This window comes from Gymnodraco acuticeps, unplaced genomic scaffold (assembly GCF_902827175.1).
Source record: "Gymnodraco acuticeps unplaced genomic scaffold, fGymAcu1.1, whole genome shotgun sequence".
Classification (NCBI taxonomy): Eukaryota; Metazoa; Chordata; class Actinopteri; order Perciformes; family Bathydraconidae; genus Gymnodraco; species Gymnodraco acuticeps.
Window position 1 is genome coordinate 2,719,530 of NW_022991187.1, and position 14,407 is coordinate 2,733,936.

At 40.2% G+C, this 14,407-nt stretch overlaps 1 protein-coding gene across 1 annotated transcript in view; it reads left to right on the plus strand.

Annotated features, from left to right (window-relative positions):
• trpm3 (transient receptor potential cation channel, subfamily M, member 3) overlaps positions 1 to 14,407 on the plus strand; it is a 192,760-nt gene that overhangs the window by 158,389 nt on the left and 19,964 nt on the right. Inside the window, 3 exon segments of the mRNA XM_034238276.1 lie at positions 1,487 to 1,516; positions 2,874 to 3,166; positions 5,736 to 5,964. Coding sequence (XP_034094167.1) covers positions 1,487 to 1,516; positions 2,874 to 3,166; positions 5,736 to 5,964 — 552 coding nt within the window.

Consider the following 14,407-nt stretch of genomic DNA (forward strand, 5'->3'; position numbering starts at 1 on the left):
GCCCAGTCTGCTTTGATTGGTTAGCTGGCTGGCTCTGTTGTGATTGGTCAACGGGAGTGTAAAAAAGCACAATAGGGCCTCTTTAAGGACAATCTTTCATTTGCTGATCCAAATAGTAAATTGTCATGTTTGTGAAATTAATGAATGAGCAGGGACATTTTTTTATTTTCAGCCTTAGCAATTGTGATACTTGGTGTTTAAAGAAGTCTTGACAGAAACGTGTGAACTACAGCCAGTCATTTGTGTTGTTTTTATACTGCAAGTTGATATTTTATTTCCCTAGAAGAGTTACTTTCATAAATATCGTTAACATGTTTTACTGAAATAGCAAATCATCTTTATATCTCAGGCGAGTAGACAGCATCCATAAAAAAAGACATTTAGAAAAATGTGCGGCTAAGGGATTTATAGCCACTAAAACCATACAAATCATGTTCACCTACTATCAAGGTGTTGTTCATCAGCAGAGGTCAAACATAAGAGTCCTCCTCATGTTATCCCACATTTCCTCATCAAGTAAACACAGGCTGTTATTAGCTTGATGCAACAAATCATCCATGTATAGCAGCGGCTTTTCATCATGTGCCGTCGTAACCCCAATGATATACACGCTTCATTCCAACTACAGAAACTCATCTCACTGATGAGCAAACCCCATGTGCTGTAGTGTTTTGATGGCACAGCACATCATATGGTCTATGTTCATCGTCCTCTCATTCTGCCTCAATTCCTCACACACCGCCACAGGTGTGATGAAAATAGAAGCACACACAGCTGAGTCTGAAGCCCCATATTTCGGCTCGTGGGTGCACCTTTGTGTTTGTATGTATGAGTATGTGTGTGTGAGTCTTCATGTGCCTGTTTATCTCAGTGTGTGTGTGCCATGGCAGCAACAAAGCAGCTGGAAAGACGGAGATAAAGCCAAAGCAGGGAATCGGGACAGAGACTGAGCAAAGAGGCAAAATGAGAGAGAGAGAGATGAAGAGTCAGTTCCAATTTAACTGTGATTTTCTAGATGAAATGAACGTGCAATCACATGGCCACGTGCGCGCACACACACAAACATGTTAAGGAAGAACAAAGCCTTGAAATAGATTCAGATATCAAAAATCCCCACAGGAGACCTGAGCTATTTTTACCAACTCAGATGATGGCTCATGAATGCATAATTCATACATGCCCTGCTTAAATACAGATACACAGTACTGTACCAAATGCACTCTGATTTTAAACATGTGAACACACAAGAATGTTGCTGTATGTATAGTATACTTTAAATCGCAACAGCACAACATTTTTGTTCAGTTTGAATGAAAACCATTGAAGGGAAAGTGAGTGACTTACCATATCAAAGAATATTTCTGCTCTCATGTGAGCGACTGTGTCTGTCAGTCTGTGTTATGTTGTGCTTATAGAGTCAAATTCTCTATAATATACATTCGACAAGGTCTTGTTCTGCTTGCTTATATTGTTGTTGCTTTTCTAGCCCAAAGCCCTGAAACTGCTGGGGATGGAGGTGAGTGTTGCTCTCATCGTGATTTTGTTTTTCAGTCAATCCTTCAGTGTTCCTCTCCCTCTTTTTAACACACTTTGAGTGTAAAGTCAGTCTGTGGAATATTTATAGTGTGTGCCGTGTGCCTTGCAGTCTCCGAAAGAAAGACCTTGAGGCATATTTAATTAATTTTCTGGCAATTTCATAACATTATTGATTCTTTCCCATTACCCTACACAAAGTTATTTTCAATTTACCTTTTTTTTTTCTGTTAATGGAAAACAATGCACAACAACATGGCAGTCTCCGGACAGTATTAATATATATATATAACTTGATTCAGATCAGCCCAGTTACATTATACTGAATAGGTAATGACTGACCTAACAGGATTACACAATACATGGACTGTGTACTCACATGTATCCATGGTGTACTCACCATGAAGAAACAACATCATAAAGCTTTTATCACAGCATGTGTCTACAGTGTTCCCAGAGGTATTCATATCTAATGTGCATGGCTGTCCATTCCTTTGTATGTCTGCCTGTTTGAAATAGTTCTCCCTGTAATGGCGTGTGTTCTCTCTTTGTTTGTGTCCGACAAAGTCTTAACCTCAATGCCTTGCTCTCTTCTGCTAGTCTAGTTTATCTATCATTTAATCAGTATGGGAATCTGGTCGCAATGGCCCTACATTTATGGTGCTCTAATAATTTTCTAAATCATTTCACTTTCTATTATTACTATGTAATTTACTGCCCTACTATTATCATATTCAGATAATCTGTTTTAAAGCAAGCAGCGATTATAAAAGCACTGAAAACCATTTCTCAGGTCTATGTGATTGATTAACTGTCAGTAGTCCTCAACTGTTAAAATCGGAAATGATTGAAGATGCCGCCCTGCTGACATGCCATTCAGACACTAACTGGCAGTGTCAGTTTCTCCAGAGACAGGAGCCTGGAGAGGACCTCACCCCTGGGCGAGTTATTCTTTATTCAAAAGGAAGGGTTAAAGAAGAGTAAAGTCCAATGAGAAGATATTACTGAAAAGACTGCGCCTGTTATGTGTATTTTGTGATAATCGATTTGTGTCCACCTGTGTCCTCCAAAGTCTGCTTGTGCTTTCAACTAACTAATAACTAACAGATTTAGAAATATAATATGGAAATGTAAGCAAGGTTATATGTACCTTTTAGACATAGGTACAATCCAAATCCTTAGATTTCCTCAGATTCAGGACCCACGCTTTCAACCTAAAACTTTCTCACATTGTCCTCGGAATAATTTGAATCCCTAACAAGTCCCCCAAAAAAGGGGTACATCTCCAAAGCTGTCTTCTTTTCTTTCCGCACAACTCACTTGCTATGGATCTCCATCAGGATGACATGCCTATCCGCAGAGGTCGCCAGAAGACGACGCGCAAGCGAGAGGAAGAAGTGGACATAGATTTGGACGACCCCGAAATCAACCACTTCCCTTTTCCTTTCCATGAGCTCATGGTTTGGGCCGTGCTTATGAAACGCCAGAAGATGGCGCTGTTCTTTTGGCAGCACGGTGAAGAGGCCATGGCCAAGGCCTTGGTAGCATGTAAGCTTTGTAAGGCCATGGCACACGAAGCCTCCGAGAACGACATGGTGGATGACATTTCTCAGGAACTAAACCACAACTCCAGGTGGGTGAAACAACATATTTGTCCACCAACATTCATCTCTCATGATATTTCCACGATTTGTAAATGATTGATGGGAAGTTGAGTGGCGAGATTAGACGGTCTACCTCCACACTCCAGCCCGATTGGGCGGATACACACACTAACTAACATGGCATCCTCCCTGCTCCCATAGGATGTTAGTGACATAGATACAGAAATCTGATGACATGCATCTTCGTTAGTTAAGGATTTGCATTTGAGATGAAGGTAATTACCAAGACATCAAATTGCTAGCTATAGGAATGACTGTTAATTAGAAGGACATCTTGCACATGCTGCAAATTAAGCACAGCCACACCAACCAGAACCTACACACAAATAGGGTATTTTTGAAATCTTCGAGGGAACCAAATGCAGGACACAGACTTTGAGAAAGGGATGGATAAGAAAAGGTTTATTGGCTCGGTTCCAGGGGATGAAGGTGAATGAGTGGCATGTCTGGCTGACAGAGACAGAGGGGAGCAGGGGAGATGGTGGCCAGTGGAGTGTGGCAGAGCAGGGAGATGGCTGGAGGCGATGTGGCTGAGCAACAGGCAGCCTGAGAGCTGGGTTTAGAGATTAACCAAAAGAGTAAACAAAGGTTACAGATTGTAACCCGAGGTCTATAAGAAAAAGCTCAACTGGACTCTAACACTTTTCTCCAATTACAATCACATATTAAACCACTGAAATGTGCATAAACGTAGCCATCCAATCAGGACGAGCCTACCAGAATATGTGCAGGCCACACAGTATATAATGGAGCCAAGCCGCTGACTGTTATCTGTTACCTTTTCAGGGAGCAAAATAACTTTGCAAGTAAAGAACTAGAGTAACAATAGGTAACTTTATCTAAATCATACTGGGGCCACAGGGCATACATTGGAACGCCCGGTCGCATCAAAACATCGACCCGCAAGGTCCTTGAATCACATGGCTCAGTTGGCAATTCCCAAATCACCGAAGAATAAAGGGATTACAGAGAGTGGAATTGAAGCCATATATGCCGTGTGGTCCGCATATATTGGTGGCTCGTCCTGATGCAGGCTACATCTATGCACATTTCAGTTGGCAACACATGGCGTGATTGGTGAAGAGTATAACCCATTAGAAGAGCTAGGACTTGAGTACAGAATTCAAGAGGCCTGAGACGGGAACTACTACGTGAGCTGAAACAACAATCAGGCAATGACTGGGTGAAGCACCATGGTTAATAAACTGCAGAGTAGATGAGTAGAGGGTTTGCTGGAGTGCGTCTTGGACATGTTGTGTAGGCGGGACAGCAATCAATTAAGCAAGATTGTGAGACGCCCACATCAGGACTGGGGCTGTGTTCAGATTTGCATACTAACTAACCAGAAAAGCCTGCCTATACAGGACAGACTTAACATACTCAAATGCCCAGAAATACATTGCATTTCCTCATATTGCACAATGTCAAACATTTGGAGCCAGGCTAAAAGCGGTTAATATGTCACTTTATTACATTTGAATATGTTTTGTGCAAGAAAGTAACCCTTGAGATTCCGGTCATGTGCTCGGGTAGTTTATCCAATGTACGGCTGTTTAGACTTTTGCTGCCATGTTTTCGTGATTGCATCACATGATACATCATGATGATGATTGCTTCAGTGTGAACCATCTGCTGGTAATGGTATACTTAATCGTTCATTTAGTAGGCAGTATGCATTACATACTGATGAACTTCTGTATGTAGGAGGTGTAAGTATGCAAGTTTTGACACACAGACACAGACACAGACACAGACACACACACACACACACACACACACACACACACACACACACACACACACACACACACACACACACACACACACACACACACAAAGAGAGGAGAGTACAGGAGACACAAGGGAAAGGGAAAACAGGAAATAACTAGAAGCAGGGCTTTGACACACTTACACACAGCTTCAACCTTAAAGCTGGCACACTTTAAGTTGACTTCCACAGAGAATTAGGCTGGATTCCTTTCGAAGAGCTCATTTAAATACATGCATTTGTATATGATAATGTTTTATTTTCAACGGGGGTGCATTCATTTCTTCTCTGAGTGTATGTAGAAGCTCAAGGGATTTTTTATTCAGGGCGTACTTCTTTCCTAAGCACATGTAATCAAACCAAATATGTTTGGAATATTCAACTGTTATTTTTCATGATATATCATAAGACACTTGAAAGGCCCTTCATTGAAACAGAAACATATCCTTCTTTCATTGTTAGTGCCTTGTTTTACACATTCGATGACAGTTTGCTCTATATTGAAGTGTGCAATATCATGCCGTGTATTTGTGTGTGGGTGTGGGTGTGCGTGCGTGTGAAGATATGTGTTAATCTTTTCATGTTAGGCCTTGACCATGCACTGTGTTTATATGAAATCTAAATGCAAATCTATTGTCCTCCAGAGTATGGCCAGATGGTCAGTGATCCCTTAACCAGTTCAATTACATTGTAAATGTTTGAACAAAGCGTGTCACTGTCTCTGTTCATGTCTCAGTGTGCCTGTATATGTCCTGCCTATGATTTCCCAGAGAGTTTGCCCAGCTGGCAGTGGAACTCCTAGACCAGTCGTATAAACAGGACGAGCAGATGGCCATGAAGCTCCTGACGTACGAGCTGAAGAACTGGAGCAACGCCACCTGCCTGCAGCTAGCGGTAGCGGCCAAACACAGAGACTTCATCGCTCACACCTGCAGTCAGATGCTGCTGACCGACATGTGGATGGGACGCCTGCGCATGCGCAAAAACTCAGGCCTGAAGGTAATAGAAAAGGGTCAGATGTTTGGGATAACCTGTGGGTAAAGACATGTTTATTTACATCAAATAACTTGTCTGTACACTTCACAGAGAGTTGAGACTTTGGTGTGAGAGAGTTGTATTAGAAGGCTTGAAACCCCTCTGATTGCTTGAGAAAGGTTTGGCATGGAAAGTAATGAGAAACTATCTCACCTAACTAAGAAACTACCAGAGAGTTGGCCCAAATCAATCCGATGAATCTGCTGAGTAGCTTACAGAGAAGTGGAGAGTGGATGTGCACGACGAGCGACGACTACTATCAGGTGTGATGTGTGGGAATATAGGGGATAAGTTAACTGCTCATTACCTTCCTGTAGAAAATGTGTCAACATTGAAAGTTGCTTAGGACATTACATGCGTTTATTAGAAGCAGTATTATCTTTACTTTAAATATATTAGTACATCTCATAGATTGTATATATTTAGTGGACCTTATCACTGCAATGCACACATTTGGTTTGTGGAATACGGTTTTGAAGTCTTGGTTTTGGAATTTCGGCTGTAACTATCTTGCTTATTTGGACCCAGAAGTGGCATGATAGATGGAGTATAAATGAATGCTTAAAAATACATTTTTCAGCAACCAAAACTCTACAGTTAAGTACTTTGATAAACTGAAAACCCACTGTGATAGGGTTACGTTTCTACGACACAAAAATGAAAAAACACTGTGGTACCAACCTGTCAATTAAAATGTAAATAGACAAGTATTTATTGTCTATTTAACAAAAATGTATATCATAACTATATGTATATATATATATATATATATATATATATATATATATATATATATATGTATAACTGTATTGAATAAGACCTAAAACTACTAATTGAGACAGAAACATATGTTTTTAATCAAGTGAGAAGTAGGCTCATTTTGTTATTGACCTCTATACAATCCGACTTCTTTCTGAAACCAGAGGAGTCGCCCCCTACCGGACATTAGTAGGAATGCGTGTTTGATGCTCTTCTGTAACGTATTCATTTTCACAGAGGTTGCCAATTGGTACATGTAAAGTATTAGCATGTTTGAAGATAAGAAAAGAGAAACTTCTGTATGAAATGCAGCTTATAAACAAGGTTGGCATTGTTTGACCATCAACGGTACCTGATACGTTTATTTTTCAACTGTGATTAGGTATGTAAAATCTTAGCATATGAAGTAAATACACGTGTCCTTGTTGATTATCATTAACAGGCTATTACTGAAGAAAAGCAATTCATTATTTCTATTCATATTCAGTGAATACATCCGGAGCAAACCTTACAGGTCAAATGTTGTCCTTCTTTTATGCAACGTTATATTAATGAGGAATTAACAAGCTAATGCTGGGAACATAATAGTCTAGCTGGCTATAATTGTGGTTTGACCATAATGACTCATTCAATATGTGGACAGAGTGCACTGGACTGTGAAAAGTAAATAGCTCACCAGAGTCTGTTTACAATACAATTATATCTGAGTGTTTTCAGTCAGTTGAGTAATATGTGGTGTTTCAAGCTTGAAAGGGAAACAACAACAAAACAGATGTTACAAATGCCTTTACAAGTAAAATCAGATGCAAATGAAGCTAAAACCTATTAAACAGAACATCACAAAAGATACCAATCCAGCTTGCATACATTACAGACACTAGTCGTTAGAACGTTCTAAAAATACCATCCATACAGTGTGTTTATAAAATGTTGCTTTATTTTAAAGCAGCAGAACTTGAACTAGTAAACAGGTCTGTTCATGTCAAACAGACTCAAGTTTATTGATAACTGTTAGAAAAATATCACTCGTCACCGGCTTGAGCTTCAATATCAGGATACATGTATTTATTATCCTTGCAAGAATGGAAGTAGTCATCACATACAGAGCTGCGTGGGACAAATAGTTCCCGAATAGTGTCCTTGACATGCTTTATATACAAGAGAGTGTTACAGTCACTAGATGCAGAATACCGGTTCAAAGCAGTATTATATGCTTAGTTCCGATTAGCTAAGGCAATAAACATGACAGTCATGTGTCTATCTCCATAGAGACTGAATCATCATGTTAATCGTTGTCACATAGCTATCATATGCCTAAAACAGTGTGTCCTAACGCTCTTCTAGGTAATGTACACAGCTACGTAGGGCCTTTGTTATCATGTGCTATTCTGATACTGGAATAGTACATTCAGTATTTTCCCAACAATAACAGATTCATAAGGCATGTGGTTTATGTAGGGGAATTTATGTAGTCAAAGCATTTAAGGTTGCTTGTGATGGCAGGGTGGAAGAGGAGAGTCTATCCAGCTCAGTGAAGTCAAGCGAAGTTCCCTTTCTGGCTAAACTTCCACCACAACTTAATTTATTAGCCTTCAAAGCGGTCTCTTAAGCCAGAGGGTACAGAAGACCTGACCTTAATCCCCACAAAAATAAATTGTGTCCCTCATATTTTATAAGGAGGTTTGTGTGGTAATCGTCCCTTTGAGTCGAGGGTAGAGGTTTCAGTTAAAAATGGTGGTTGAACTTTTCTGAAACTTTAGCTCATGTGAGTTTCCCTAGACGTCTGGCGGTCAGGCGAAAGGAGGCAGTTGCTGAAATCATAGAGGTTAGAGTTATTTATATTGAAAAGTTGCCCTGGGAGTTGCTAAAGAGACATCTGGGTTCGCACTCATTCATACTTAGAGTGAGACAGAGTGATGGGTCTCTGGCTTCCTGAGCTGGACAGACTACAAGTGCTTGAAGTATGGTGTGGCCTTTGCAGGAGGGAGGGAGAGAGTGCACGGCTAAAGCTCATCGAAGCAGAAACAAAGAGAGGAAGTGGAACAAACAAGATTCGATGCCCCCAGGAGTTCATGATATCCAGCAAATAACATTGTCAAAGTGAAGTCAAGATAATATGTGTACACACTTTTGAGCTGCTGCAGTTGTTAGGGCAGTCATCCAACATAAACATGCTTACTCATATGAAAATATGTTACTGGAGGCTACAAACGGGCTATGTGTCGCAAGGTGGAGTGCATTGATTTCCTCACAAGTCAATAAGTATGACAAACTAGACATGTTTGCTTTCAACCCTTTGACAGGAGTGTTGACGGGAGAAGCTGATACATCACTTTCTGTGCTGTGGTTATAGTTGGACTTCTCACTGGTTTCTAACTTCCTCCCTATACAGTTACACATTATCCTTTTCATATTCAATCATTTTGTCAGCAGACTTTACTGGCAGCAATTGTATTATTAAATTGTGACAAGCTAAGGAACATTGTATAGTAGCCTAAATTGCTAAAAGGTTATTAAGGAATGATTGAGTGGTTTGCCTCCACACGGCTCTTAACATGGCAACAACCAGCAACTAATTATACAACCCAGTCTCATGGCATTTCGTGTTCACCAACACGATTTTTAATCTATTGATTCGTGTTCACCAACACGATTTTCCCCTTTTTTTCGTGTTGCACAGCACGATTTTAAAAGCAATGTATTTCTACTGGTAATGACGCTCATGGAAGCACGGCATTCGTTTGTGTCGGCTGCCCTTAAAGGCAATGTGAGCGTCCATTCTAATTGGATAACGGAGAATTGTACACCCGGAAGTAAGTATTCCCCTTACTGTCGATTGATTTTACAGTGATATCTGCACTACTCATCGACTAAAAAACACCAGATTATCCTTGTTAATTACACAACATTGATTGGTTTAAATTGTGTGCAATGCTTTTGTATTTTTCCCCTTCGATTCGGAGAAACAAATATTTTTTCGGAGTAAAGGATAGCAGAAGACACTACACTACCCAGAATCCCCAGCTATCGTTTAGGACTACTCCATGTGCTCTGTTTGACAAACCCTGTGATAGTCCTCAAGCTCTGTGATTGGAGAGTGTGCTCCGAGGGTTACGCCATTCATTCCAATGGCTGGCGTCTATGTCACGTGATCTTCAAATTTCTCCCTGCAGAAAAAAAAACATGGCCGAACTTCGTTTTATTCTCGGTGGAAAATGCCTATTTTAAAGTTAGTTTGGCCATTAAAATATGTTTTGATGTCATTTGATGCGAGAAATATGAGTTGTTATTTCAGATTATGTGTGCAGTGGATGTACATGATCTTTAGTTTGCTAGTTATTACGAAGATTACTTCAGGAAGTTTTCATTGTTACCAAGGTGGTTGCTAGGGACGCTGCTATCGATATTATTTCTGTTATGTTGTGTAACTGTTTAATGGTGTTATCTTTATTGCTACCCCCTTCCCCGTCAATGTATAGTGTTGGTCTACAGCGCAAACATATTAGTTTAACAAAATCCGCATCTAAAGATAGTCTACGTTATTTTCCCCTGTGCAATTCCAGTCTCACATCTCAGAGCACATCGTCATTAACAAATACCGGAAACAGACCGAAAACATTTTCTTTTTTAAATAATAATACTTTATTCCGAGTGTGCTTGCTTTTCTCTTTGAAAGTCATCACATAACGGCATTGTAATACACGGTTCGGCTGCATTAAATATTACATATCTGCCGTAGTTTTGTATTTATAGAGCCCTGATGAGAAGACTTCTAGACAAACATGAGGAACTGAAAACGTGACGTGGATCATAAATATATCAGCCATTAAACAACATCTTACATTTCTTTTCACACAATACGTCTCCTTGCAGTATCAACACTAATTCGGCTGACTTTTATATTTGATCCAATTGGTAGATAGGCTGTATTTACACCATAAAGGTGCACACCTGATATAAAGGGACACCTAGTGGTTAAAGCATGTTATTGAATTTCATTATTTTTATTATTAGATATGAATAGGATCCCTATAAAGTATATTCATTACTCGTTATTCTCTACTAATAGTTAATTAAAGACTGTATATAATGACTATTTTGCACATCCCTTTCAAGATTTCAAGATTTTCTAAGGTTTATTGACATATCATATAGGCCCACACAACTATGGTGTAGTTATGCATTGAATGAAAAACTTGGGTCGCAGGTTCCTCAATAGTGCATTACAAGACATCTATCAATATTTGTGCATACCTCCAGCAATGTTAACTATGTTGAAGCACTTATTTTAACTGATATTATACATAATGTATTATACTCTTATAAGATGTATGTAGATATTTCATCTCCGGCCTTGTCAGGTATTGAACAATCAATAAATAAAGAACACAGAATTGTTGAATATAAAACACAGAATTTGTGTGATTATACTAAATGATTTACACATAAACACCACTGCATACAACTGTTACACATGCTGATGTAACGCAAATGTTCCAACTTGGGATCAATAAAGTATATCTTATCTTAAGCTGATCGATGGCTACTGACATATTTGCAAAATGTGCCTCTGAACCTTGACAAGTGCATGTTTCAGGCTTATCAATTAATGTAATGTAATGTTATCAATTAACAACAGGGGTCACAAACATAAGACCAGCTGTTAAATAAAGCTCTTCTGACCTTAGCTGGCATGTGTGTATATATATTAATGCTGCCCATTATGGGCACAAGCAATTTTCACCCATTTATTAATTATATGTTTTAAATGTGAGTGTTTCCTATCCCCTAAACCTCCAGGGATGTACACAGTTTAATACTGGCAACTTCTTATTATGGGAAATACGAAAACGTCTTTTAAAACTACAACTCCCAGTAGAGACGTGCCATAGATAGAGAACATGTTGCGAAACAGAATAGCCAGCATGTGTAGTTCTGGGGACGGGGTGGGGGAGGGGGGGACCCGTTCAAATCCAGTTTTGGACGGTCTGCGTGGTTCCATCCCATTTCAAGTGTTGTTCGAGGCTCGGCGTAACCCTCGGAGCACACTCTCAAATCACAGAGCTTGAGGACTAGGGGTTTGTCAAACAGAGCACATGGTGTAGTCCAAACGATAGCTGGGGATTCTGGGTAGTGTAGTGTCTTCTGCTATCCTTTACTCCGAAAACATATTTGTTTCTCCGAATCGAAGGGGAAAAATACAAAAGCATTGCACACAATTTAAACCAATCAATGTTGTGTAATTAACAAGGATAATCTGGTGTTTTTTAGTCGATGAGTAGTGCAGATATCACTGTAAAATCAATCGACAGTAAGGGGAATACTTACTTCCGGGTGTACAATTCTCCGTTATCCAATGAGAATGGACGCTCACATTGCCTTTAAGGGCAGCCGACACACACGATAGGGGTGGGCAATACCACAAAATCTGGATTCGATCCGATACCAAGTATTTCAGGGCCAGTATCGCTGATACCAATATCGATACTTTTTTTTAATGAAAAGCGTCTTATGTACTTTCATATAGGGGAGAGCTGCATGACATGATTTTTGAGCTGAAATCATCATAAATAGACTAAATCTGAATTCATTTTCATGAATAAAGACAGGACAGTTTTTATAGACAAATACACGTTTTACTTTTGCAAATTTAAAGTGCAAACATGAAAAATAACAATACAAAGTGGCCAAAGTAGCGAACTGTCTTCTTGCACACATCACAGTTCGCTAAGTTTTAATGGCCAGTTGTGAAATTGCTCCACACAACGCTGCTCTTTCTCTCAGCCATCATGCGCGTGTGTGTGTTGCACTCGCGAGTCGCTGGCTGCTGCTGTCCTGCCCTGCTGGCTGCTGTCAGTCAGCTTGATAATCGGCGTTCAGGCAGGGAGCCTCGAGGAGAAGAGGACAGCAGTGGAGAGAGAAGAAAAGAGCATATACTTGTGTTCGTCTGCACATAGTTTTTTGAAGAAATTGACGAGTAGAGGAGACGAGAAAAAAAGTATAACAGTATCGATCCTATTGGCTCTAGTATCGATATTTTGAAACGTAACGTAATATCGGAGGTATCGATATTTTGGGATCGATCCGCCCACCCCTAACAAACGAATGCCGTGCTTCCATGAGTGGCATTACCAGTAGAAATACATTGCTTTTAAAATCGTGCTGTGCAACACAAAAAAAAGGGGGAAATCGTGTTGGTGAACACGAATCAATAGATTAAAAATCGTGTTGGTGAACACGAAATGCCATGAGACTTGGTTGAATTATAATGCTAACAGCGGGAAGAGTATGAACAACGCCAGTGAACAGTGAGCTAACAGTGTCATGTGTTAACACGAGGTGGAACTAGACGAGGGTGGCAGAAATGCATCTATGTGTTAAATGGTAGAGTATAGTCAGCCAGTTGGACCCACACACACAGACTTACTCACTATGCACACCAAGCCAAATGTATGCTAATGCTAACAGCGGGAGCAGCATGAACAACGGCAACCGTGAAAGAGCTAAAAGATACAGTAAAGAAACTAACTGTTAGGTGTTATGAACATGTGGGGGAACTGGAGGGTGCGTTAGGGTTATCTATTATGTGTTAAACGCAGTTGAGCAGTTAAAGAGTATAGCTAGCCAGTGGAACACACACTTACACACAGTTTGCACGAAAGCACAAAGAAGCTTGGGTTTAACACACTTCTTCATTCTCTTCTTAGGTAGACGTTACTCCACAATGTATTTCCAAAGCAGATTCTTGTTTTCTGCTGTAGTAATGTTTTGAATGCTATAAAAATAAACTTTAAATTCCTGTTAAATTTTTGAGCCATGAAAACAGTCAAATGTCAGAGCCAAATAAAAGACAGCTGCTTCCGGAGATTAGACGACATTACTCGGCTCTCTGTATTCTTCTCTTTCCCTTGTTTACCACCATGTTCTGTTCAAACCCTCGCTCTTGTTTGAGTGCTATGTATCTGAAGTGTCTAGAGCAGTGTTTCTCAAACTTGTTCATACTAAGGACCACTTAACCAATAAAAAAACACTCGCGGACCACCTAACTCCACAAATATCCAAAATCACATCGTTTTTCTAGAGCAGATTACAAATCGCCTGAAAATGGTACAAACAAGTGGCAACATGTGTGATGAAGGTGTTGCGCTGGGCTATATCATGCAATCGAAAGAAACGTAAACTCGCTCCATTGCGGAGATATTCCCGCGAGAGTGCGGAAAACTGAAATGTATTTATTTATTTATTTCAAATGTAAAATGTTACCAATATACTCACGGGCCACCACTTTGAGAAGCACTGGTCTTGAGCCATCCTGTGTGTGTGTGTGTGTGTGTGTGTGTGTGTGTGTGTGTGTGTGTGTGTGTGTGTGTGTGTGTGTGTGTGTGTGTGTGTGTGTGTGTGTGTGTGTGTGTGTGTGTGTGTGTGTGTGTGTGTGTGTGTGTGTGTGTGTGTGGTGTGTGTGTGTGTGTGTGTGTGTGTGTGTGTTGTGTGTGTGTGTGTGTGTGTGTGTGTGTGTGTGTGTGTGTGTGTGTGTGTGTCATGGCAGCGCAGAACCTTGCTGCCTGTCTGGACTGTAATTGACTTCCACTATTAAAACCTCCACTTGGCTGTTAAACACCAAAGTGTTGTCATTCAGCCGTGTGCAGGA